This window comes from Anser anser, assembly GCF_964211835.1.
Source record: "Anser anser genome assembly, chromosome: 18".
Taxonomy (NCBI): Eukaryota; Metazoa; Chordata; class Aves; order Anseriformes; family Anatidae; genus Anser; species Anser anser.
Genome location: NC_139739.1, coordinates 14,435,917 through 14,460,825, shown reverse-complemented (window position 1 = coordinate 14,460,825; position 24,909 = coordinate 14,435,917). Strand labels below are relative to the sequence as shown.

General features: G+C 54.7%; 2 protein-coding genes and 1 long non-coding RNA gene across 9 annotated transcripts in view; 1 reads left to right on the top strand and 2 right to left on the bottom strand.

Moving 5' to 3' along the window:
• Nucleotides 1-6,457, bottom strand: part of OSBP2 (oxysterol binding protein 2) — a 96,584-nt gene extending 90,127 nt beyond the window's left edge. Inside the window, exon 1 of one of the 3 annotated variants that reach the window (XM_083804497.1) lies at nucleotides 6,091-6,457. In XM_083804497.1, coding sequence (XP_083660623.1) covers nucleotides 6,091-6,380 — 290 coding nt within the window. In that variant the 5' untranslated portion in view covers nucleotides 6,381-6,457. Of the gene's footprint in view, nucleotides 1-1,129; nucleotides 6,055-6,090 lie in introns of those variants that run through there. The other 2 variants (XM_083804498.1, XM_083804499.1) reach the window with 2 other exon arrangements.
• Nucleotides 6,458-6,530: 73 nt separating this feature from the next.
• DRC10 (dynein regulatory complex subunit 10) lies at nucleotides 6,531-18,172 on the bottom strand. 5 transcript variants are annotated; one of them, XM_083804531.1, is made up of 5 exons: nucleotides 16,498-18,172; nucleotides 14,708-15,545; nucleotides 13,306-13,539; nucleotides 11,545-11,616; nucleotides 6,531-10,394 (listed from the first exon to the last, which is right to left on the bottom strand). In XM_083804531.1, exons 2-5 carry the CDS (start codon nucleotides 15,398-15,400, stop codon nucleotides 10,104-10,106), a joined length of 1,290 nt encoding a protein of 429 aa, XP_083660657.1. In that variant the 5' UTR covers nucleotides 15,401-15,545; nucleotides 16,498-18,172; the 3' UTR covers nucleotides 6,531-10,103. The 5 variants fall into 5 exon arrangements, with proteins under 5 accessions (XP_083660657.1, XP_083660655.1, XP_083660653.1 ...); XM_083804529.1 differs by lacking the exon at nucleotides 16,498-18,172 and adding an exon at nucleotides 15,749-15,793; XM_083804527.1 differs by lacking the exon at nucleotides 16,498-18,172 and adding an exon at nucleotides 15,648-15,787.
• A 14-nt stretch (nucleotides 18,173-18,186) lies between these two features.
• Nucleotides 18,187-22,279, top strand: LOC310883724. Its single transcript, XR_014573684.1, has 2 exons — nucleotides 18,187-20,997; nucleotides 21,529-22,279. It is a non-coding gene; the product is annotated as an uncharacterized lncRNA (long non-coding RNA).
• The last annotated feature ends 2,630 nt before the right edge of the window (nucleotides 22,280-24,909 follow it).

The window sequence follows — 24,909 nt, the reverse complement described above, 5'->3', positions numbered from 1 at the left end:
GCTCCATTCCTTATAAAGTGCTTAGCAGAAACCAGCTTTAGCTATTAATAACCGATATTAAGAATCGCTGCTTTGTGCTACAGAAGGGAAGGAGAGGCACAGACTCCCACAGCACCATATTTATCCTCACTTGCATGGCACAAACTACCCTAACCTGCTCTGCATGCCTGCACAGCGCTCTTTATCTAGAAAGATTTGGAGAATTAGACTATTTTTAGGAAATGAAGGACCTCCTCCACAGTCACGGTGGGGACATACATCTACCCAGTCGTGATTTCGATGCACAAATATCCTAACTTGAAGAGCTGGATTAAAAAAAAAAAAAAGAAGGCAAAAACGATCAGGAAGGGTGACAGAAATACCATGTGGCCCGAACGAGCGTGAAAGGAAGGACTGCTGGATGCATGCACGCGCCGTGCCGAATGCGACAGCTCATTTCTAACGCGTGCATGCAAGCCAGGCTATACTACTTACGCTGCAAAACTGTATCGCAGCCCACATAAGCACTGAACGGCACGACAGGACTGGCAAGCAGCAGCACGGCCAGCGGCTCAGAAATGCCAGACAGTCACAAGCAACAGCCGCGGTGACCGAGAGCAACCAGCCACGGCTCCTCTGCGCCTGGGCTCCCAGAGGTGAAGCGAATCACACAACAGCCTGGAGCGGGGCCGAGGAGGAGACGTGCTCTGCTTTTATCCCAGGGCCGCCGCCGCCAGCCGAATCGTGCCACCAGCCCCCTGGTACCACGCTTTCAATTTGCATTTTTAATTTTAAAGTTGATGCACGCGCAGCCCGCGGGCTCGGCGCAGGCGTCCACGCGCACATGCCCGCGTGAGTCAGCAGCCACTGACCCAGCAGCAACAAGCATGTCCAGCCCAGTTATCCACCAGCTTTAACTCAGGCTGCCCCGCCTGCAGCTGTCGGACAAAGAAAAATTAAGCAATTAATTATTAAACAAGCTTTTTGATCGAAACCAAACAAAGGTTGATAGAAAATGTACCAAGATCCTTGCCAAGGTGCCAGAGGAACGACTAAAGTAACCGAATGAAGACCCGAAGGGAACCCAACACCTCCGCGCTCGGCCCTGAAGCACCGCCTGCCCTCCAGGGAGCGGGCTGAGACAACTCACGTCTCAGGTGATGACCCCAGCATTGGCCATCAGCGCTGGATCCGAGGAGACCTGCAAGAAGCAGAGGGCTCCGATATCACGGCCTGCTTAAGTCACCTAACATTACCCAAGTTACCTAGCTACAGCGTAATTTATACACAAGCACAACGCAATACGGAAAAGTTCGATTGTTGGACTTGCTGCAACACAAAATCAGCCTACAGGTAAGGGAAGCCAGAGAGGTTCAGCAGCCACTTACAGCACAGTAAATGCTGCAAGTTGCTGAGTGAAAACGCCTCTTTGCAAGGGAACCGGGCAGAATTTAAAAGGGATGCTGCAAGGAAAACCAACTGCAAGCAAGGGAGCTCTGCGCCAGCTGCTTGCATTACTTCTGGCAAGACATCAGCTCATTCACCACTGACTCAGTGGGCACAGTGGAAGGCTGACCAGGCGAGCACAAACTTAAACCTGTGCTTGGAGCAAGGGAAATCAGAACTAAACGCCTAAATAGTAAATATGGAAAGAGATGGGTGTAGGAATTACAGCCAAAGGGACAGTGATGCCACTGGAGCAGCAAGGACAACCGCAGCACGCGGCGCCTGCGCTGGCTTCCACCTTGCCAAGAGGGTGGAGAAGAGGAAGGGCAACCTGGAGCCTGGTGGCAATGTCTTCGAGGGAAGCAAAGCCACTGCTGTCACTAAACTGCAGCCAGACCACGGCAGCTCTCAGCTGCAAAAGGCAGAGCTAAAGGTAGCTCCCGGCAGTGCCTGGAAGCGACAAAGGGCTCGGAGCAACGATCTTCCCCCGCCTTTGTGGAGGGGAGCTGAGGACGAGTACAGCAACAAAAGCTGGAACACTTGAGACTAGAAACGAGCGACAGGCATCTTATCATCCCACAGGTATCCACGCAGCTGGGCCCGTAAGCCAGCCTCATACCCACAAACATCTCCAGGAACTCGAACTGCAGCACGAGTGATGCTCTCTGGAAGTTCACGATGCAACTGACCTTGAGTTAGCAACATGGGCTGCAGCTACACCGCACAAAACCAGGGCGCACTGCTCCTCCGGCCACCTCCAAATCGAGTACTTTCACAAGATAAGCCAGTTACTTCTGCTGCAGCTTCATCAAATAAGGCACGTGGGCCAGTGTACTAGATTGAAGAGTCGAGCAACTCCCTCGGTGCAGCATGAACTGGAAACAGCACGAGCTGGTCGAGCAGCTCGAGCGCTGCTTTCACTCACGCCGTTCCTCCAGTTGCAAAGCACAGACGATGAGATTCCTCAAAACCAGGCAAGAGATGAACAACGATCAACTGCGAAGCACCATATGGATAAAGCAAGCACCGTGTGAAAACAAGATGAGTGGAAACAAGCACTACGTGCTGTTTAAATACAAGTCGCTCGGAGTTACCACGCAGCCACAGGGCTGTCTTTAAAACCTGCACGCTCCATCACCCCGAGGATGAGAAACAGTCCAGGACATTCAGCTGCTTTATTTTTGTGGAGAGATGAACTGTTATAAAAATCACGCTAGGAAAATCTCTTATCCCCTCATTTTATTCTGTGAAAATTAAGTATATGGAAGCAACTTTTACTCAGGGGGAAATGGTCCAATGCTGGAAGAGGGGCCTGGAGTGGCTGTGCCGTCTCATACCTTGGAGATGCTCAAACCTCAGCAGCTGGAAGCCCTGGGCATCCTCACGGGGTGGCCCCGAGTTGTGCAGGGGTTTGAGACCAGAGGTTGCTTCTGGAAGCCCTTAGTTCTTCCGCTCCTGTCAGCGGCAGATTCCAAATTCCTGCCTGAGCTCACCGCCTCAGCTTTCAACGGGAGTCTCAGCACCAGCTGGAGAAAGCCCCTCTGGGTTGTACTTGAGACCTTAAAGAGCTAACCAAGAGTTAACCTCCGGGTAAAGAAAGCTGGGTGAAGAAGCCTGAAGAAGCACGGCTTTTCCAGGGAATTGCGTCGCCATCCCAGCACAGGCAGGACAGCTCACCTGCTCCAGGCACCGCTCGCTCCTGCAGGAGCTGAGAGGGGAGCTAAGGCTGCTAGCTGGCGGGGAGCCTTTCACATCACAACCATGAGCAATCAGACACAGCACAAAATATTTTTTCCTTCTCCATTTGGCACTGCTTTAACCATTACTTCCTGTGGCCACAGCAAACGCTGCTGAAGACGCTTCAGACATCAGGCCACAAATAACGGGCTGCGCACCAAACCTGTAGAGGGGTCAAGACGAAACTCGAGCTACTTGAAACATGAGCAAGCTGCCTGGAGAAGACAACCCACATCTAAAACATCGGTCACAAGAACCAATGGCAATCTTTGGTGAATTAATACTTACCTAAAGATCCTCTCTAACCTCCTTGAAAACCCGTATCTGTTCAAGGTGATGAGGTCCTCCCATACACACACTAATTATAGATAATGATAAATCTGCAAGTGGCAGCCTGCCAAGAAAGAGTTTTGCTCATTAATGAAACAAGTAGCTGTGCCGTGCTTGAACGCAGCTTTCCAGCACAGAGGTGATTTCCAAGTCAGCCAGAAAACTTAAGTCAAAAAAAAAAAAATCAAATAAAAGAGACAATCAAGGGCAATTAAAATGTAGAAGAAAACAAGGGGCTACTCAACCTTCCAAATGCCAGTCATTCCCAAGCGATGAGAAAGTCCCGAATATCCTGCAGATGAGTCTCCTGGCTGAAGAGGGCCAGCAGTGCTCCAGGTGCTGCCACGCAATTAGGTGCCAACTATGCTAATTGAAGCACATACCCCGTGCCCCCTGCCATGCCATGCCCGGGGCACCAGCCCTGCCAGTTCTCAGCTGCATTTGTAGCTATTCAAGCGCTGGCCTGCAAAGCGCGTCTGTCTTTGTCAGAGACCAGCCTGCAAGCACCTTGTGGAGAGGGAAGAGCCCAGGATGGTGCAGGAGAAGGGGCCCAGCCCGACCCCTGGGTTTCAGCGGTCAGGAAAGGCAGCGCTCAGTGTCTGCACGGGAGGAAGCTGCCTGGCCAACTCTCTTGCTGTTGAACTCCCAAACCCACACGTCTCACTCCACATGAAGGTTTTGCAGAGGAAAATTATAAAGAATTATTCAGCTATCCCCATTTTCCACAGGTTCAGAGTAAGGAACATGAAGCAAAATCCCACATCCCGCACAGACGCTTCTCAAGCAGCAGGATTTGATGCCTTCACTGATTTAGCAGAGATACAGGAGGCTTTTAATACTCAAACTTGTTTGGAAAGAATCCCAGGTAGAAGTTTTATTTCAGAAAACCATCCCCGTGCAGCCAAGGGGGCAGCAAACAGGCGTTCTGCCCGAGGAGGGCTCCCTGTGTGACACCTGCACACGGCGCTACACCCACCTCCACTCTGCCCCAGAGCCCTCGCAGGGCTTTAAGAGCTCAACTCCGCAGACAAAAAAAAACGACTATGCAACCTGACAGGCTTTCTGGTTTTTGTTTTTGAAGCTACGCAGTGAGCAGCAGGAAATTCAAATGAAAAGAAACGCTTCAGCCTGCAACTAAATCAATACACACAAGGAGGCCACTTCGGCACCAGGGCACAGCATTTTGATTAAGGTGACTTTTCGTGCACAAGCAAAATGAAGTTTTTGTCACTTTCCTCAAGCCAGTCCTGAGTAATCAACAGCTAAATCAACAAGGCTGTCCAGCAGGACAACCATCTTCGAAAATTCAAATTGCAAAAGTGCCAATAGCCATAGAGGGGAGGAGAGCACAGCGAAGCACACGGTTTAACCTGTACAGCCTTCAGCAGCAAAGACGGAAAAAGAAAATTCTAGCATGCTTCTTCAGAGCTGTGATGAGCACAAAGACCCAGCAGACAATGGGAGATGGGGCTCACAAAGCAAGAGACCTTTACAGAACTCACTTCTTAAAGACTCTTCATCAGAGCCAAACAACCAGGAGCCCAAGTATTCTCCAGCAATTTCCTCACATAAAAGAAGCAGATGAAAGGCACTGCCTGACAGCCAGAGCTTCCTTGCTCTATCAGTGAGCTAGAAGCAGTACTTACAAATATAAACGCCTGTTTATGCAGGATTGTCCCACAGGAGCTCTCTGCCATAAGCAATCCCTGCTGACACCCAGGGGTCGGCACTGCCTCTGTTTAACAGCTGTTCTGAAGAGCATCGCAGGTATTTCTTCCATTTGTTTAAGGAAAACTTTCCCGTGTTCCGTGACTTTTGCACTCCGGACTCACAACTAAGTTAACGTGGCTCTTGCCAGGCACAACAACCAGGCTGAGCAGGTCGGGATGCCTGCAGCAGCCCTACCAAAAACGCCCCACAAACCTTGGGCATCGCCTCCCCGAGCAGCCGCCGCACACCTGCACCTGGAAGCCGCGCCACGTAACGCTGCTTCAACGCTCACCCGCCGCTCCAGATAATTTCCCTGGGTGGTTTTGTTTGTCGTTTCAGCCTAAATCACACAAAATTGCCTCAAAATAAACCCACTTGCGCAAATCTAAGATAACCGCTAGAGAAAGCCACTTGGTCGCTCGTGACAGACTTGGACCCGGTACAAAAAAAATAATTAAAATAAAAATTCTCTGACAGGGTTACAAGCGGAGCACTGAACCTCAGCAGCTGACCCTGCGGCACGGCTCTGCCCGGCACAGCGGCACGGGGCCGAACCGGGCCGGGCCGGGCCAGGCCCCCGGGGCCCCCCGCGCCTGGGCTGCGCTCGGGGCCGCCCGGCCCGGGCGGGTTGGGGAGAGCCCAGCACGGAGCTCCCGGGCTGCGGCCTGCCAGGGCCGGGCCCGGACGCGGGGCTGGGGTTTGTCCCCGCAGCCAGCCGGGTTTCCATCGCCGGGGGTGTGCGGCTCGCAGGCCTGCCTCCGCCGGGTGCCTGCAGCTGCAGGGGAAAGCAGAGAGACAGCTCCTAGCCGGCCCCCTGAGGGGCAGCACGGAGCGGCTTCCCGAGGGCAGCCCCCGGCCCCCGCACTGCCCCCGGCCCCGGCCCGGTACCTGTAGTAGCTGAGGAGCCCGTTGCTGAGCACGAACCAGCGGCGCTGGTAGCCCTTCAGGTAGTTGGTCCACTTGAAGAGCCAGCCCTTGTAGGTGTCGGAGCCCGGGGCCGCGGGCGCTGCCCCCGCCGGCCCCCCGCCGCCCCGGCCCCCCGCTCCCGCCGCCGCCTCGCTGCTCATGGCTCGGCGGCCGGGGCCCGGCAGCTCGTGGCAGGCCAAGCAGGGGACGGCGCTGAGCAGCGAGACCAGCCCGCGGGTGCTGCCGCTGCACAGCGCGGCCGCCTTCCCCATAGACCCCGCGGCGCGGCCCCGCCGCCCCGCTCCGCTCCGCTCCGACGGGCACCGGCGAGGGGGCGGCACCGCGGTGCGTCACGGGCCGGGGCCGGGGCCGGGGGGGGGCGGCCGCCCCCTGGCGGCGGGGCCTCAGCCGCTCCCGGCGGGATCGAGCCGGGATCCGGCCGGGATCCGGCCGGGCCCCGGTGCCCCCCGCCGCCCCCCGCCATTTTGCTCCCGCCGCCATTTTGCGGCCCCGCGGCCGAGGGCGCCCCCTCAGCACCGGGGCACCTGTGGGAGGGCGGCCGAGCGGCCCCGGGCCCCCCCCGGGCAGGAGCCGGCTCCTTGCAGGGCAGGGAGGCGAGGGGAGGCCGGCGATGAGCCATGGGCACGGGCAGGCGTGCAGCCATGGGCTCGAGGGTAACAGCCCCAGAGCGGCGGGACCATTGCAGCCCACCGGCCCGCTAAAAACATTGCAGCACCCTACGGTGGCTTTATAAAAAGGACAACCCGGGGAAGAATAAAAACGTGCGAGAAGACACGTGAAGGCGCTGAGATGCAGGCACGAGCAGATCACAGCGAGGGGCGGAGGAGCCAGCACGAGGGGTGGCCCTGCGGTGTGTGACAGCCCCGACACCCAGGACAGCCGCTCCTGGGGGCAGCCGGGCGGGACGAGCACAGCCCTGCAGGAGGAGGGGGCCTCGCAGGAAGGGCCTCCGGGACGATGAAGGCCCCCAGGAGAGGACCTTTGCACGAGGAAGGACCGCAGTACCCCACGGTCACCGGCTCGGTGCTGGGTGAGGCGGTGGCATCACCTGGTTTGCAGGGGGGAACTGTTCTCCACGCTGAGCCTGGTGAACCATCACAAGGACCTTTGGCAGACGCTGCCCTCCCCTCCCTCCCAGCCCCCAGGATCTCCTTTTCCTGATCTCGCTAATCTGCTCTTATCCCACTAATCGCATCACTGCTTGCTGATCACCTGCGCGTGCACCTCTGTCTGCTCACTTGCAGCCCTGCCAGCACGAACACCCTGAATCGTGAGGTCCCACCACCCTGCGGTCCGCACAGGGCCCTGGTGGCCACCAGCTGATGCTGGCCACGAACACAGCCATGGGACTGGCCACCTCAGGCAGCCCAGCCCCTCATCCACATCCACCGAGTAAGAGCCAGAACAGTGACAGTCAGTGCATCCTGTGCTAACGAGCTGCTGTTTGGGGGCCTCAGCATGGCCTGGGGCCAGCCCTTGGTGTGGAGTCCATCCATGGCCAGGGGGAGAGGAAAAGCAAGCTGTGGTGGCACCAACACCTACACACCGGAGAGCACCCCAGAAAAAGAAATAAATCGTGGTGACTGAAGGCCAGCAGTCACCACGCTGCTCCTTGCCACCCAAGCCAGGATCTCTGCCGCTTCTGTCCTGTTTCCCTGCTGGTGCCCCTGCAGGCAGAAGTTGGTCTTGCGTGACAGCTGGGCCATGGATCTACTGCAAGGCAGGGAGGCTGTGCTGGAAGGAGGAGCAGGTGGGGTGACATGAGCCCCACAGGGGACCCCACAACACTTACATGGTCCCAGTAGGCTGGCAGTAAATAAAAGTCTCGTGAACAAGTGCCATTAGCACTGAGTGGCCAGTCTGAGGCTGAGCAGCAGAGAGATGCTGAGGCTGGGGCCAGCCAGTGATGAGCAGCAAGGGGCAAAGAGGCTCCCACAGCCCCTGACACAGGCCTTGGAAACATCTCCAAAAAATGGATTTGGATCCAAGCCTGAGGATCTGGGCCACGCAGCTCCTAGGGTGAAAAAAGATGGAGCCAAACTCTATCCACTGCTCTGTACAGAGCTGCATCTGCTCTCCTAAAGCTGGTTGAACATTTCCTTGCATTCTAAAGAGGCACCCCAGAGAGACCTTCAACCATGAGTGCCAGCATCGCCAGCACTAGCAGGTGTTGAGACAGCTCATGTGGGTAAGTCCTGTGTCTGGAAACAGTCTGAGAGAAATTCGGACTCTAAAGGCTGGAATATTCCCATCAGGTGTTGTGGGACTGCCACCCAGCTGAACATCTCTCCAGATAGGCTTTGGCATCTGGAGGTAACATCTGAAGGTTTTAGAGAAACTCAGACAGGAAGGCATCAAAATCAGCGTCCAACAACCATTGCACCACTCCGACACTCTCTGTTAAGGGTTTTAAAAAGCATGTCCAAACCTTCTTTTGCCAAGAACTCAAGGGCTGTGGGTATTTGTAAACCGAAGCCTCTCTGGAGATGAAACATCCCTTCTCGGTGTAAACATACCCCAAACTACCCACATGGGTACCAACCTGTGAAAGTCTCCACGGATCCTGGAATCTCTTCTGGCTGCAAACAAGAGAAGAAACCTCCTCTGGCCATGGCTGAGGAGGGATGAGTCTCACCTGATCCTGCCTGCCATAACCTTGGGTCCAGGTGCGAGTGATCGCAGCATGCACTTGGGATCCTGCACAGGACTGGACACACGATGGCACAAATCCCATGATTCGCATGAGCGCGTTAAGGAGGTGTCACAGTGACCCCGTGCTTTTAACCAAACAAACAATCCAGGGCAGATCTGGCAGGGCCGTGTACTTGGTACACAGGGCACTGCTGTGTGATCTTCCCCTCGCTGCAAGCTGAGGCTTTGAACACCTCCAGGGACTCTTTGCCCATAGGAAAACGGTCCCTCTCTGCCTTGGTTTGCATAGCACCACAGCCCGTTTGCTGCAGGTACCCATTTATGAGCAGAGGTAGAGAGGCAGCCAAGAACTGGGGGCTGCTGGGGCTTTGCAGCCACCATCACTGCCCTCTCCTGAGAAAAGAGTGTGCAGTGACGAGCCACTGATGTCAGGGAGTGCAGAAATGTCACCGGCAGTCTGGATCAAAAAACTGTTTACTCTGAGACCTGTTAAATGTGAAGAGTATGTGAGAGGAGCTGCCCGGGTCACACTGGTTACATACAACAGCCTAGTTCCCCAAGAAAACGAAACATGTAAGACACAGCACTCCATAACTCTACCCGTGCCCGGTTTCAGCCCTGGCAGGCACAGGAGCAAAGAGCTCCATGCTACAAAGTTCCTACATGGTTACTGAGAATAAGAAGCAGAGAGAGAGGAATTAAAAAATTGACTCGTGGCCCTGTGAAAGGGAAAGGCTGCAGTGTGCTCTCAGGGCATTAGGCCCTGGAGAATCCAGAGGAGAGCGTGCTGTCAAAACGGGAATAGGCGTTAAATGGGGCACAGTTTGCTGCTGGGCTTGGGGAGCGACTTGTATGATCAGGAGCAGAGCACGAGCTGGGCTGTGCCACATCCCACCCTTCGGATGTCCCCTGATGAAAAATGCGAATTTCCAGGAGTGATACCCTGTTGGGCCTTGTGCCATCTCTCTACACCTTGTGCGTCAGCACCTGGTGAAAGTCAGAGGTAAAGTCTAAACCAGGGGCTGACACACGAGCAAAGTATGGGCAAGGGAGAGAAACCAGGAATCTGCACTCCTGGCCCAGTCCCTTCACCAGGAGACCTCCTCCTCAGAGCAGCAAAGCTAAACCTAAAATGGAGAGACATGTCTTCATGCCACCACTTTGCTATACCCAATCTATGAGAGGCAACTCCACCCCTGGACAGCTGGAGCCTTAATGCAAATATTATCTCAACTCTAATGCATTTATCTGGACGAGCTCAGTCTCAGGGGAGTCAGCAGCGTTGCCAGGAGAGGATGAAGGAAAGAAAATAGATTCTGTGATTATTTCTTAGCCTTTGTGTCCTTGCCCTTGCCTTTGCCCTTGCCCTTCTTCTTCTTTTTTAACTTGAAGGTGGACCGAATCAAGTAGCCTCTCCAGAAGGCCTGGATGCGGGTGGCAGCAAGGGTCATGGTGGCCAACTCCTCCAAAGCCTTCTTCTTCTTCTCCTGACATATCCTGCGCTCCTCCTCGATCTGGGAATACTCCCGGAGAAGCAGGGCGTGTTTCTCCATCAGCAGGGACAACTGGGCCTTCTCCTTGGTGTAGGCAGCATGAACCTCCTCATACTCAGCCTATCAAAACAGCAGATACCATGGTACATTCAGCAGCTCCTCCCTGAACCTCCCTGGAGAAGGTTTCTTTTACCCACCTCATCTCCAGGCAGACCTGCAGCTGGGCGCCGAGCCTTTCCAAAGGGACAGAAAAGCAGGCGTGCGCCCAGTACCCACAGAATTTCAAGAGATGCCAGGTCCTTATGTCTTCATGCTCCTCTGAGAAACACTCCGCAACCCTCCCTGCGTTGCAAACAGCATTCACCCCCAGCTGGGACTCTGACCGTGTGCAGGTCAGGGCCCCTGCTGCCTACTCTCTGAGCAAAATGACGTACTGCTGAAGAGCCAGCCTGCGAAAGGCCGAGGACAGGCAGCTTAAATGGTGTAACTGCCCTTCCAAGCTCAGCAGCAGCTTGTTCCTTTCCTCTGGCAAGGCACGCAGAGGGGAAGGTTAGGGCAACAGCAGTGTGGACGTGTGTCGTAGCAAGTTTTGCCCCAAACCTGTTTGGACACGGTGCTTCAGCCAGCCAGCAGACAGGAACAATAATTGAACGTTATTAAACACCTGACAAGGGAAGGAGCATTTCTAGCAATTAGCAGCCAGCTTCTAGGCCCCTCCCTACATTTTGCGTTGCCAGTAATCCAGCAGTTTTTATCCATCTCCATGAAAGGGCAGGAACATGAAAGCAACTAGGGTCATGTCAGGGGCAAGGTTAGGGGGTGCTGACATGATTCTCAGCCTCCTGCGGGTAAGCTGCACACCAAGACAGTGGCACACAGGTGTTAACTTCTTGACAGACATCTCTTGACAGGGTCAGGGGAAACAGGAGCATGATTCAGACTCCTCAGCAGGACTGAGGACTGCAGCAAAAGTGAGCGCCTTGTTTCCTAACAGCAAGAGGACGTGTCTGACAATATGGCACCTCATCTGCCCCCAAATTTTGTGGCATTTAGCAACAGATGTAACCTTCTCTAAAGTAAAAACAACAGAAAACTCCACAACACGCAGGTGGGACAAAAATATCTTTCCTTCTAAAGCCTGTACTTCCTCTGGATGGAGAACTGCCCCTCACTTCCCTGGCCTCCTGTGTGAGAGCCACACGCCCATTTGGACAGCGATCTACCTGAACGTGTCACCTCATGGGAGAGCAAAGCGCTTTCGAGAGGATACCTGTTTTTCTGCCATGTCTGTATCATATTTCTGGATCCAGTTCAGAATTTCCGTCTCTGCTCTGCACTTCCTCTGAAACAAAAAAACACGGTAGGTTACCTGCAGGCACTTAAAGTGTAGTAAAAAGCCTGAGGTAGAAAACAGCATCAGAGCTTTGAGCCCCAGCATCGTTACACTGGAGTAGAACACCTCCTCCTTGTGGCAAGCTCCCTTCAGCTGACGTATATTTTGCCCCTGGTTCGGATAGTCTCAGGGGACAGACCTCCATCCCCTGAGGCCAAAAGCACCTTATTTGTTTTACAGTACAGAGCTGGGTGAGGGCTGAGGGTTGGAACATGTTTCAGAGGTGTGTTCTGTGGTAGGAAATGAACGCGCCTGATGGAATGAGACAAGTCATCGACAAACTGGGGCAACCACCCTAAAATCGAAGCGATGGAGAAATGCTAAACATGAAAGCCCTCCAAATACGGAGCCTCTTAAAGCAGAGACATTTCTAGTTGTACGATGGTTCAACAGTGGCCTGACTCGGCAGTTTAACCAGGTTTAACCCCAGATGCTGTATCTGTGCCCCATGGGAGCATCAAGGAAAAGATCAGCCAGAGCCGATCCCGAGCCACGTGATTTACTGTATGACACTGGCCCAGGATGTCCCAAGGGCTTCCAGGCCATCACGAGGTCAGACACGGCACTTCCCAGCTATTCACCCCACAAGGACAATCTCAGGCCAGCCGGGGCTAAAGCACGTGCTAAGGAGAGGAAAAGGAGACGTGTGTAGTCAGTAAATCTCTCTGCCTGAGCCGAGCAACTCATCACGACAATTACTACAGTGGCCTGCAGCCTCAGAAGAAACCAGCTGACAAAGCCACTGCGTTACAGGAGGTGTAAATGGGCGGCTTGGGTTCTGAGCTGCAGCTCTAACTTGTGTTTGATGCCTTGTCACTGCCCACCCTCCCGGCTGCCTTGTTCTACATTGTCCAGTGCACGAAGGAAAGATGTCCCGTTCCCAGAGTGTGCAGTCCTGCCCACGGCGGGCCAGTGCCTGTTTGGGGTAAACACCAAGAAGGAGTAAAATGAAAAGAAAGGAAGCTCTGTCTTTTTCTAGCTCCAGATTTTCCATGCCCAGGGTCACCAAGATGTTGACATCTGTTGGTACAGAGGCCTGAGCCCGCCCACTGCTCCTGTGGCCCTTCTGCATCTGCTCAGCACTGCGATCAGTCACGCTTCCCCTCATTCAGCTCCGCCCCGACTCCTTGGTTTGTGTCTTCAGCAAACTGCCAGACGGACTGGGAACTGCTTATCTCCCAAGGTCACCTGCACTCAACCCCGAATACTACAAACAATCAAGCATAAAAGATGTTTTTGTGTACAGCCCGTATCATGTTTCCTAGGCCTACCCCACACCGAACCCCTTGTTTCTTAACATTGCCTGTCTTGCTGTAGCCTTGCTGCTCTGGACTTTGACTGCAGCACAGCCTCTCCAGCATGCAGCGTCACAGCACTACAGGCAGGTGTTTCCTGAGCTGGGTCAGGGGACAGGAGGAGGTCCCGTGAGCAGGCTACTTCCCTGGCACCGCTGCAGGCTTGCTTTCCACTGGAATCAGCAGAGCATGAGGACAGTGTCAGCACACTCCGACAAACAGCGTGTGCACCCTGCCAGGAACTAGCAGGAACCAAGTAATTAGTCGCAGAAGCCAGCCGCCAGACCTAGCAGCAGTACAACAGGTTTTAAATTCTGTGTTCTGGAGCCCTCCTCCCATTCACCTTTCTGAGAGTCAGCTCTGATGCTTGATGCTCCAGTACCAGCTTATTGAGCTGTGCTCCTAGCTGCTGAACGTCCTTCTGTAGGCTGGCACACCTGGCCTGAGAAGCTTGCAGCTCCTCTTTTTGCTGTTTTTCTCCTTCCCGCTTGACCTGCAGAATGTTGGTCTTGCAGTCTTCAGCTAGATCCTGCATGCTCTTTTTGAGGTCTTTGATCATATCGTCCTTTTTCTGAACCTAGACCCGGAAAAGAAGAAAGAAATACCATCAAGACTTGCAGGTGAGGCATAAAGTAGGCACATTGAAGAGAAGAAGTAAGGCACGTTGCAAAGGTGGAAGTGATCTAAGAACAGGGAGCTGCCACAGCTGGCTGGGAGAACAGTCAGATTTCCACCAGCTGCTCCCCTGTGAACCTGAGAATAAAGCCGGAGAACGAAGAAGCCATACCAAGACTCACTGTCACTGCAGTGTGAGGAAGCCTGCCCCATCTAGACAAGAGCCAAAATCATCCCTCAGGATTCAGATGAGGCTCAGTGACTGTCTGGGAGATGCAGCTCAGTGGGCTGCCTGCAAGAGAAATCCTCAGCTGGGAGCAGTGAAACAGGTTTGCTCGTTATGCACCGGACAAGCTGCCAAACTGCACATAAAAAATCTCAATTCACAGATCTCCAAGGAGCAGAGGGGATGGGGAGCACGAGACAAAACCTTCCCCTCTGACCCCTCATGCAGAAAGGAGAAAGAAAAGCACACACATAAAACGAGGAATTGCTTGTCAGGAGTCCAGGGCTTGAATTCTGGCACAGCCCATGGGCTCACGGAAAGAGCCTGGCAAATGCCCGTTAGTTAATCCACGCCTCAGTTGCCTTCACTGAAAAAAATGAAGAAATGATACCATCACATATTAATTATAAATGCTCCAAGGCAGCTAGTATTACTGAGTTGGAAGTCACAGAAATATTGGTATTAAGCAAGAGCGAAGGTGGAGCAGATATTAAAAATGGATTTTAATCTGAGCAATCTCTCCCCGAATGACTTTTCATCATTTCATCAGCAGTGAATGGAGCCTCTCCCTGGCAGCTGACACTGTAGCCCTGCCAAAACACCACTGCAGTAATTTGTGCCTGTCCTGCAGCTCCTTTTTAAACCCAGTGACTCGTGCCATTTAAGTTGGCCTGTGAGAGCAGGTTCAAAACATGCCAAATGCAAGTTTAAAAATGAAGCATCCAGTAGGAATTTTTTAATTATATCTTACAATGAAATAAGTATCTTTCAATTTAGGATCTGGTTTAGAAATCATCTCTGGAACCTCCACTTTAGGATCTACAAGAAAGGGGTCAATTTTTGTCTTATCAAAATTTTGCTTCAGTGACCCTTTATCAGAAAACATGTTCTCACACTACTGTACCTCCTCATCTCGAGTACAGATTGCTGCCACCAGTTCTGCCTGCGAAGCTGTGGTTGTTTCAGTGTTTTTCTTAATCCGGAGGGAGACACCTTCCATGAACTGAACCGTTTCTTCCTCTTCTGTGGGACTAGTCAGGAGTCGCTCAAACATGAAATTCCTGAACTCCCTAAAGGCTTTGATAAACACTTCAGCTGGTGGCTCTCTTGGCCCAGCTTCGTATTTCAGAGCCTTACAAAGTGAAGGGCTGGCCAGTAAAAGTCTCAGGATATTTCTAACAGAACACTTCAGCTGTTGTTCGAGCAAGCAGAGAGAGACCCTTTGCTCCTCAGCTTTCACGGTGTCCTCTTCTTCAGGGCTGGCAAGCAGGTGCTCCATTTTGCTTGAAAGCTTTTGGTGCTCGATTAGGTTGTTTGTGATCTCAGGTCCCAGCAGAGCAGAAAACCTATCCAGTGAGTCGATAATACGTGGAATCAAGCCGCTCAGCTCCAGCTTGGCAATTGCCTCATCCAAGACAGATACGACTCTTTCTGTTTCAATGCTATCAGGTTTTAACCAGCGTGGATCTAACACCTTCGTGGCATCTAACGCGATCACTGCCTTCTTTGGAGTCGCAATGCCCATTACGGGGGGCTGGTTTCTTTCCTTTGTGTTCCGAGATGACACCCGGAGCACAGCTGGATTCACTGTAGCCATGCCTTCAGTTAAACACCTGCCAGTTTTAGTGTTTCAAAGTCTAAAAGGGACACAACAATCTTACACAGTGCAAGACTCTCAGTGCAAGAACATAGAGGTCCCTCCGCTGCTTCTGTTGCAAATTCTTCCTTTGTGGATTTTATTTCTAAAAGGAAAACACGAGAAGAGCATTAGAGAAATGATGCAATTTGGGAAAAGCTGGGAGTTTCACACTACCCCAGAGCTCTCCCTGGGTCTGGGCACACACGGGCTCGTACACCAGAACCGGTCTCTGTCCTAAAGAGGCCGTCTAACCCCCAGGGGCATGAGAAGACCCCAGAGGAGGGAGAGAAGCCATAAACCTTCAACCTCGGAGGCCGGTGGGGGCAAAGCCCCCAGCTCCCCCTCAGCTCCCAGCTCCTCAGAAGGCCCGGGCCGGGCCCTGCGGTCGCTGGGCAACGCGAACGCGGGGGCGGGGCCTCCCGCCAGCCTCCGCGGCCGCCCACTCAGCGTCTTCGCTCGCTTGACGGGCAGCGCCACTGCCCAATGAGAAGCCCCGCGGCCGCCGGAGGCCGGCCGGGGTGTCGAGGGGGCCGGGCGGCCATGTTGAGGCGGGAGGCCGGGGGTTGGGCGGGCAGGGGAGGAACCGCCCCGCAGCGCAGCGCCCGCGGCCCGGCGGGGGTCGCCCACGGCTCCCAGCGGCGCAAAACAAAAATAAAAATAAAACTTGGTGCGCCCGAAATCCCGCGTCCGAGGCGGGGGCGCTGCGCGGGACGAGCCCGCGGGGGACGCGCCGTGTGCGCGCGTCGGGGTTGGGGAAGTGGAGAGCTGGTGGCAATGTTAAATCGGGGTGTAGCTGCCTGCGGGGGCTGCGCGTCAGGGCACTAGCGACCCAGACATCTCCCTACGGGTGCTATTGAAGAAGGCTGATTTTACAGCGCTCTGCATTCGGGGCTATAGATAACGCATAAACTAAGAAACGAACTCCAGAAAATAAATAAATAAACTAATAAACTCCAGGAGGCAGCGGCTCGCTCATGGCGGCGCTGAGGAATTCCCAGCTAGCCGCTCACCCGTGAGCTGGCAGCGACTGCAACGAACGTGTGGGCCCTGCTCACCCGGGATGAATTCGGGGCCGGTCGGTGACCCTCGGGGGAAGCAGCAAGCACGCAGCAGCCTCGCAGCGGCTGCGGGACCCAGCCGGCCCACCCCAGCCAGCCCAGCACCTTCATTTCCGTGCAGGGGCTGAGCCGGTGGAAGAACGCCCTGCAGCGAGGCCACCCCTGGGCCAGCACCTGCAGCTCCAGCAGGGCTGCTGCGGGGCCGAGGCGGGATCAGGCCCGCGTGGGCTCTGTGGTGTCGGCTGGACGCGTCCCTGCCAGCCCTGCTGCGGGTAGCCGGGCCGGCTGTAACTGCAGGCCCGGACAAGCTGTCCTTCAGCCCCTAGCGAAAGCACAGAGCTTATCAGCAACACCCTTCTGCTCTCTAATTTGGTGGGTGGGATCCTGTGACCGCGCTGGATCCAGACCAGCCCGGCTGCAGGATGAGCAGGAGACACAGGACTTGAGCACAGCAGGGCCAGAAGGTAACGAGGGCGGCATGCCCTCGGCTGGATGTTTTCCCTGCCGGTCAGCACAGCACAACAGAGGGGCCCTGGAGATGTGGAGAGCTGTCACTTCCTAACAGGGACTTCAGGGCTGAACCCTGACCCCTGTGAGAGGCGAGAGGCTACCACCTCCCCTGCAAGGCGTTCTGGCAGTTAAATCCATCTTGAAAAGGATGTTGTTTTCCTTCCAAAGCTGATGAGCCTCTTGATTGCTTCGTTTGAAATGGGCCGTGGCTCTCCAAGAAATGCAGACTCGGGCTTCCTGACAGCCGTGACCTCGAGGAGGGATTGAGATTGACTGCTGAGAGTCTGCCAGCTGCATCCTGCATGCCCCAAGCGCACAGCCTGCCTGAGGGACAGAAGGCTTCTTGGAACATACCAGCAGGGGGATGATGGAGAAGCAGTGGGTCGCATCCAAACCTCCTCTAAACTAGGGAAAACATGTGGAGCACTGCAGCTCGCTCCTGGGCTTGGGTAACTGGAGATGTCCCAGACTTGCAGAGCAGGCTCAGGGCAGCCCAACCCGTCCTGCAGCATCACACACCACTCTGAGCTAGCCGCAGCTCTTCTGCCGGGAACAAAACCAGGCCAATTTGGGAGCTGTCACTGAACCTGTGTCATCCCAACCTCTCATCCAAGACATAGAAAAATCTCAGATCCATCCTGAACCAACTCCCTACAACCAAACCCGCCAGCCTGCATCATCGTTGCCCTGAGCACCCCCCAGCCAGAGATGCTCAAGGATCCAAACCATGTGGGCAGGAGAGTGGTGCAGGCAAGAGACCCTGCCTGCGGACACAGCGCAGGCACGTTGTGGGTGTCTGGCTGTGTTCAGGCACAAAAGCAGCTGTAGGTACCTTGTGTCCAAGCAGCTGAACACCAAAAACTTCCCTATCACCTCCTCGTCTGAACCACCTTCAGACACCAAATCCCTCTCTGTGGTGGCAAAGGGAAGCACAGCGCAGCACCTGTGAGCAGGCAGGCTCGACCGACCACCCCAGGCTATTTTTCCCCAAATCATTTCCCTGTTCCTGCTGCCACCCACCCCTGTGTGGGACAAGGAAAGGGACAGAGGGGGATGGATGACACCAGTTGAAACGGACTGTGAAATGATGGCAAGAGAGCAGAAGCACACAATGGTGGCTGGCTTAATGCTATGGCACCCTGACTCCGTGTCCTGGTCCCTGCCACTGTCCTCACCTTGGCTGCAGCGATGCAACTGAAAGTGTCTTCTGCTCTCCTGTACACCAGGGGCTCAGAAGCCAGCAGCTCCCGTGATGCCCTCAGGACCAGGCTCTGCAGCTGAGCTGGAGGCAGGCTGCGTCTGGAGGCAGGACTGCACCTCGCAGGCTGCCACCACCCCACCGTGACACCGCACACGAGGAGCTGCAACCTCAGGAGACCCTTGCAGGAGCCAGTCGTGCTGGTTGCTGTGCTGTGCCAGGCCTTGCCTCATGCTCGTCTGGGAATTTAGGGTTGATGTAGGTTAGCCATGCACGACGGGGCTTCACAAGCGTCACTCTGGGGATAACAGTTCTTGCTTCAGTGGTGGCCCCATGCAGACGGGCCTGCAGGGCTTCTTGGTTGCTCCCAGGGGATGAGACCTGTCACAGTAAGCAGCACCGCTGGGGTGCTGGAGCTGCTGCTCCACACGCGGCAGCCTGACTGAGCCACAGAGGGTCTTTAATGCCTTGGGGGTGTTAAACAGGAGCCAAACCACAAGAAGTGGAGATCTCATAGCCATAGGACAGGACTGCTGGGTGGCAGCGGGGACAGCAGGGACAGGCAGGGAGGCATCGCTGGCCCTTGCAGCTGCTGGCTTTGCCCACTGCTCTCCAGAGCCGGGACGGAAGGAGCTGGTCCCACCACGCTGTTGGTGGCAATGCCCGGGCTTTGCTGAGCAGGGCACGTGCTCCCCTTTACAGCAGGATACACTGACCCCTTTGCCTCCCCAGTGGCTTCAGGAAGGATGACAGGTTCGGTCCAGGAGTTGTCTCCAAGGAGCAGCAGGGGCAGAGGAAGTCATGTGAAGACCTAAGAGCTAAACAAAGGCACAAAGAGCTCTGCTTTCCCTTTGGAGGCAAAGCAGGCGTCATGCTGGGAGCCCGTGCAGCCAGCAGGCAGCAGCTAACACTGCTTTGTGGGCCTTTTTTTCCCATCCAGCTGCTTCCTCCTGTGGAGAACAACTAAGTACATAAAACAAGCCTCAGTGCTGCTTTCAGGAGACGTTCACAGGAACCCCTGTTTCTGTTCCACTGCACATCCACGGCAGGGGCTTACAGAGCTTGCTCCAGGTCAGCGCTCACTCCTGCAATGTAGAGCTCAGTGAACGCAGTGGGCATTATAATGTATCGAACAAGTCCAGCTTGAGCACGTGGGCAGCAAGGGAGCTGTGGTGCTCTCAGATGAGGCTGCACCAAGCGGCTCCCACCCGTCCTTCAGGCTGTCTGTGCTCCTTCTTGCCTGCATGGGGCTGTGGGCAAGCCGCCTGCCTGTGCTAGCGCTTCCCTGGAGCATCTCAGCTCTGCACAGCTGCCGAACGCAGGTTGTCAGCTCCGTCTGTCCTGGGAGCCTCTTTGGTGAGGAAGGGGCCTGCAGACACACCTCTGGCCAGATCCTGTCTGCTTGCTTCTACAGGTGGAGTTGGCAGATGCAGGGAGCCGAATCGCGGGTTGCATGCCAGTGCCGGTGCCCCGGGCTGCCGTGGTAACTCGTCCTGGCTCCTGCCCTACAGCTCTGGCCGCAGCTGCTCCCCGGGGAAGGCTCTGTCTCCTGTCCTGAGTGGCTGGCATCACACTGACGCAGCCCCACCATCCCTCCAGCTCTGGCTGCGGATGCAGACCTCGCCCATCGGTGCTGAGCAGCGCGCTCCTCTCCCTCTTGAAGCGGTCAGCCAAGGGCTGGAAGGGAAGAAGTACCCTCGGGGCTCGGACGGCGAGCCCTGGCGCTGGGGAGACCTTTCTCATCAAAGCACCATTGCCCCCGCCTCCGTTCTAACCAGAAAAAACAGCGGGTCCCTGCAGTAAGAAGTCTGCTGAGGAGACAGCTGTGGGATTATGACGAGCTCTGAGCAAGCTGGCTTTTAAAAGGGGAAGGCAGGGGAGGGCTGGAGGAGGTGGCTGTGCGAAGCAAGACAAGGCTGGGAGCAGAAGGGGGCTGAAGGAGGGGCCCTGGCTCAGCCACCAGCACCCTCTGCAGCTGGCTGCGGGCAGCGAAACTCACTGGAGGTGTCAGGGGCACTGAGATCGGAGCCGGTGATGTTGTTCAGCATCTCCCAGGCAAGAGGCCAAATGATTCAGAGCCCTGCCAAGAGGGACCCAAGCCCTGGCAGGCTGGCCTGGCCCACCCAGGGCTCCCCCAGCACCATCCTCTGCAGAGCCAGCTCGGGGAACCAGCTGGCACCCACGCACCGTGCCAGAGGGTGCCGCTCCAGCAGGTTTCAAGGCCACAGAGCTGAGGAGGTTGGTGAGGTGAGGGCAAACGGGCCACAGGCATTGCCCCGAGCCCGGTGCTCTTCGTACTGGGGATGGCTGCTGTGTGCCAGGGCTGGATCCTGCGTGGGGACACCAGGATCAGGGACAGCGCTGAGCACGGAGCAGCGTGAGGCTTTCCTGCGCTGCCGAGGGAGTGGTGGTGGACCGGAGAAAGGAGGACGGGCAACTGGCCTCTGCCGCGTGGGGAGACGCTCGGAGGCGTGAGCTCTGTCACCTCCGCACATCAGGGTCACATCAGCAGGGGACGGATGTCCCCGCTCCCCACGCCAGGCACTGCCCGGGGTCCCGGCGCAGGCTGGGTGCCGTTTCGGAGATGGATGGGTGGATGCAGCCGGTATCGTGGCAACGCGGCGGAGCAGCTCCCGGGTGGCTGACGGCAGAGCAGCCCGAAACTGCGAGGCTGGTGGAGAGGAGACAAAGTCCAAATCACAAAATAGGAAGGCAACGAGTGAGCGATCATTCGCTGCTCCTCCTAATGCAAAAAAAAACTGGGTGCATGAGGAGAATTTGTCCAGACAGTAGGTTTAAAATAAACAAAAAGGACTTGTCTTCACATCGGGTCGTTAAACGCTGTGGCTTGCTGCCCCAGCATGCTGCAGAGGGCAGGGACGTACAGAAGGGTCCAAAGGGCACAGAGGGGAGGTCTGCTGCAGCCCAGCAGCACGTGGGGAAGGGTCACTCCTTCCACTGCCTCCTGGGGACCCCTCCCTCTGTTTTCCTCGTGCTCCACGAGTCTGTCGCCTGCCCTGGGGACGCGGGCAGCAGGAGCTGGGTGTGCTTTTGGCTGGGTGGCGTGTTCACAGCTGGCAGCTGCAGGAGGCATTCACACAAGAGCTGAAGTGTTGCGTGGTGACACACGAGTGTCTGGACCAAACCCAGAAGCCCTTACTCAGTGTCAGACCAACCCGTTCCTCCCAGCATCTTCCCACAGGGGAAACCTGGGGGTGGCCAGCATGGGTCACCTCAGGCTCCTCTAAAACTGCCCTGTGCTATTTGCCTGTTGGCACTTCCTTGCTTTTCACCTCAACACATCTCACCATGTTTTTCAGTGCTAAAGCCAACCGCAGTAGGCGGACGCCAGCCTGTCACCGGTACCAGCATGACTGAAGACATTTACTGTCTGTCCTATCCAGTGACTGTCACGGTGAAGCACGGATCCAGATTTTCCTTTCCGTAGCAGGAAAAGGCTGCAGATGTAGGGCTGCTAGGCGGTCACCTCTGCTGGTAATTGCTCCTTTCCATCCAGATGTCACCACTAACAATGCCACTGGTGCTGGGCAGGTTCCAGGCGGCAGCGTGGAGGAGGCAGACTGTCCGCCAGTGAGGTCGAGAAGGAAGGATCCTGTCCTCTCAGGTGTCTGCGTCTGGCTGAATTACCTGAAATTCTTCTAAGGAAGAAGAATGAAAAAGATCTCTCTGCTTTCAGGAGCCAGAGATTAGGGGAAAAACTTGTTGTTTCTTTACAAAATAGCCTTACAATAAACTGAGAAGACATATTTCATCATCAAGGACTGATGCCTCCAGATTTTGGGGCACTGGACTGTAACTTGCCAAGTGTGCTGTCCTGACATCAGAGGGATATATAGATGCCTTTGGATCTTGTGAAAACTCTCTTTAGAAATCCCAGCCAAGGGGGACAGTTTGAAGGTGCTGAGCATTTTCTAATTCAGTGAAGAAGAGACTGAGAATGTGACAGCAATATTCCAGCATCCAATTATTCCCTCAGGGCCACCGGGAAACATTAAAAAATTGCTCTGCTTCATCTGAAGTGAAAAAATAAAATAAAATAAAATAATAAAAGTTTATGTTAAGAAAATCCCAACACCGCAATGCAGGAATCTGGCTGAAAAAAGCCACCTTGAGAATATAGCATCTCCTCCACTGCAAGTCTTGAAAATAAGTTGGATGGACATTTTTTCAAGGAAAGTCAAACTATACCTAAATGCTACAGCACCACAGGGACCAGGCTGGGTGGTCGGTGTAAATCTCTCCAGTCCTGTGCATTGTCCTTCAGCTGAACCCCAGCCTGCTGTGGGCACTCAGCTGTTATTCTGAATGTCTGGGTTTGGGTTTGGGGTGGAGGAAAGCGACCGATTTTATCTGACCAACCGCCTTCTCTGTCTGCTGCTGACCTCGGCTTGTCCAGCTGACTGCTTCAGTGCCTCTAGGCACTGCAATACTTCATTCCTTTTTTTTTTTTTTCTTCCCTTGCATCTTAAGTTACCAATCCTTCTTCTTTTCCCTAGTGACAGATTCATTTACTGCCCTGAACCTCTGGTCACATTTCTGGAAATTCAGCTAGCTGTGAAATGTGTTGTTTGGATCTTCTCTAAAGGCACAAGGCAAGAAAAAAAATCTACAAAAGCCCTTTTACATTGCTTTTCTGTTGCCTGGAAGGAAAACAGCCCATTGGAAGCTGCCCTGCTCCCCGGCTTGTCCCCAGCCCACAGCCCAATAACTGCAGCAGCCCCATCCATTCAAAAGGCAAACGGGCAGCACCGTGCATGAGCGAGGGGTCGTGCTGGTTTATTGCTGCAGCAGGCTGAGCACCAGCTTCCAAACAGGACGAGCTAAAAACGCGAGCGAATGCACAAGAAACGCAGCGGAGCCAGTGCGGGGCAGCCCGCGGGAGGAGCTCTCTGGATGTGTTTCCCCATCCCTCCCGGGCCAGCAGCGGCTGCGTGTTGTCCCGGCGTCCCTGTGCCCACAGACGGGGCCGCTGGTGGCAGGGACAGACGCTTTCCCACCTCTGCGACAACACTTCCAGAGATTTTTCAAAGTTTTCAGATGCCTTCTTCCACTGCACCGTTTTTCTCTCCTGCTCTTTCAAAAACTGCTGCTTCAAATGCTTGTGGAAAAGTTCTGTCTTCCTTTTGGCCTCTTCAAAGTGTTTTACCTTTAAGACAGTAAACGTAAGACCACTTTCCTAAAAACGTAGCCACTTTCCTAAACATGACATAAAGAACTCCAAAGTGATGCTTGTCTTTGGGAAGAGAGACATCCTGCCAGATCCCACACTACCATCAAGGCTGAAAAACTAAGCAATGAAGCCCCAAAATCCAGAAGTATCACTCTGAACGTTGGTCTGACAAAACATTATTCAACTCATCCTGCCTCCCTCTCTGTACTCCAGTAAGAAGCAGGTCTGCAGGGCAGTGCCCATTCTCTCTCGCATGCTTGCTCGCATGCTTGCAGTTCTGAGTTAGGTGCCAAGCCTGACCCCGCGTCTCAGACCCAGTCCATCACACTGGTAACAAAAAGCCCACGTTACAAAAACAACTTCTGTGGTCATCTGATTTCAGTGGGCTCCTGACGGGAATTTACTGGATGAGGTAAGGAGCTTTGTGCCACCTGTGCACGGCATGCCCCTGGGCTGTCAGCTGCGAGCAGAAATCTGCCCACACAGGGGGCGCAAACCCAGGGCACCCAGCCCAGGTGCCAAAGCAGAGCACGGGGTTTGCTTGTACCCTTGCAGCGGTTGCACTGCCCCGAGTCCCTGGAACCCACACACCACAAATGTTATCCTGGGCACGCAGCTGCCTAGTGGTGACCATCAGCCCGACAGGGACAAGGGAAGAGCAAATGGAGGAAAAGACATCTCAGCTCCCCCCTGCGAGGCTGTCGTCCCCCTGGCAGCAGCCAGAAGCCTCCTGCTGGAAGCACTCACAGCAATAGGGTGGACTTTACAGCCCTGTTTTATAAAACGTTGATCTAAACCAAGGAACTGCTGAAATCATGATGCTTGGGCTTTCTGACCAAAGCAGGAAGGCAAAGTTCCCTGGCACACCTGCAGTAAGGTGAGGGGAGAGGACTCAGGTGGTGCTTGTTGGGTACCAAGGACAAAAAGCCTGGCTGCACAGGAGGCGAGAGGAGAGCTGAAGGGGACTCATCAATGTGTGACTGTCCAGCTCTGTCTGATGACACCCTAAATCCTAATTCTGGATGCCACCTGGCATCCCCCTGTTCCTGCGGGAGAGGGTACAGCTAGTGAACCCATTACTGCGGGGCTCAAAGTGGGAAGCACTAAAGGAGCAATCAGACTGCTGAAATCTTGCAAAACCTTTGACTCATCCCCGTTCTTGGGAGGCCACGTGTCAGCACTTCACCCGTTTCTCAACATTTAGCTATTTTAGGAATGACATCTAAGTGCAGGTGAAGTCTGACCGACAAGGTCTGTCACTTATAGCTCCAAAACACAGCTGACCTGCAAAGGTCATGCTGAAGGCCGCCTGAGAACCGAGGGCTTCCCCCCCCATAACACCCCCAGGCATTTGCTTCTCGCCTTCCCCATGGACAATCCCCAGCAGAGGCTTTGCAATGTCCCGGGCATCTGCATCTGGAGCCAGCAGGCTGAAGATTTAAGGCCCAAAGTGATGATTTCAAGGTTCTGAGGAACTGAGACCAAAGCGTTTGCCCAAGACATTCCTCCA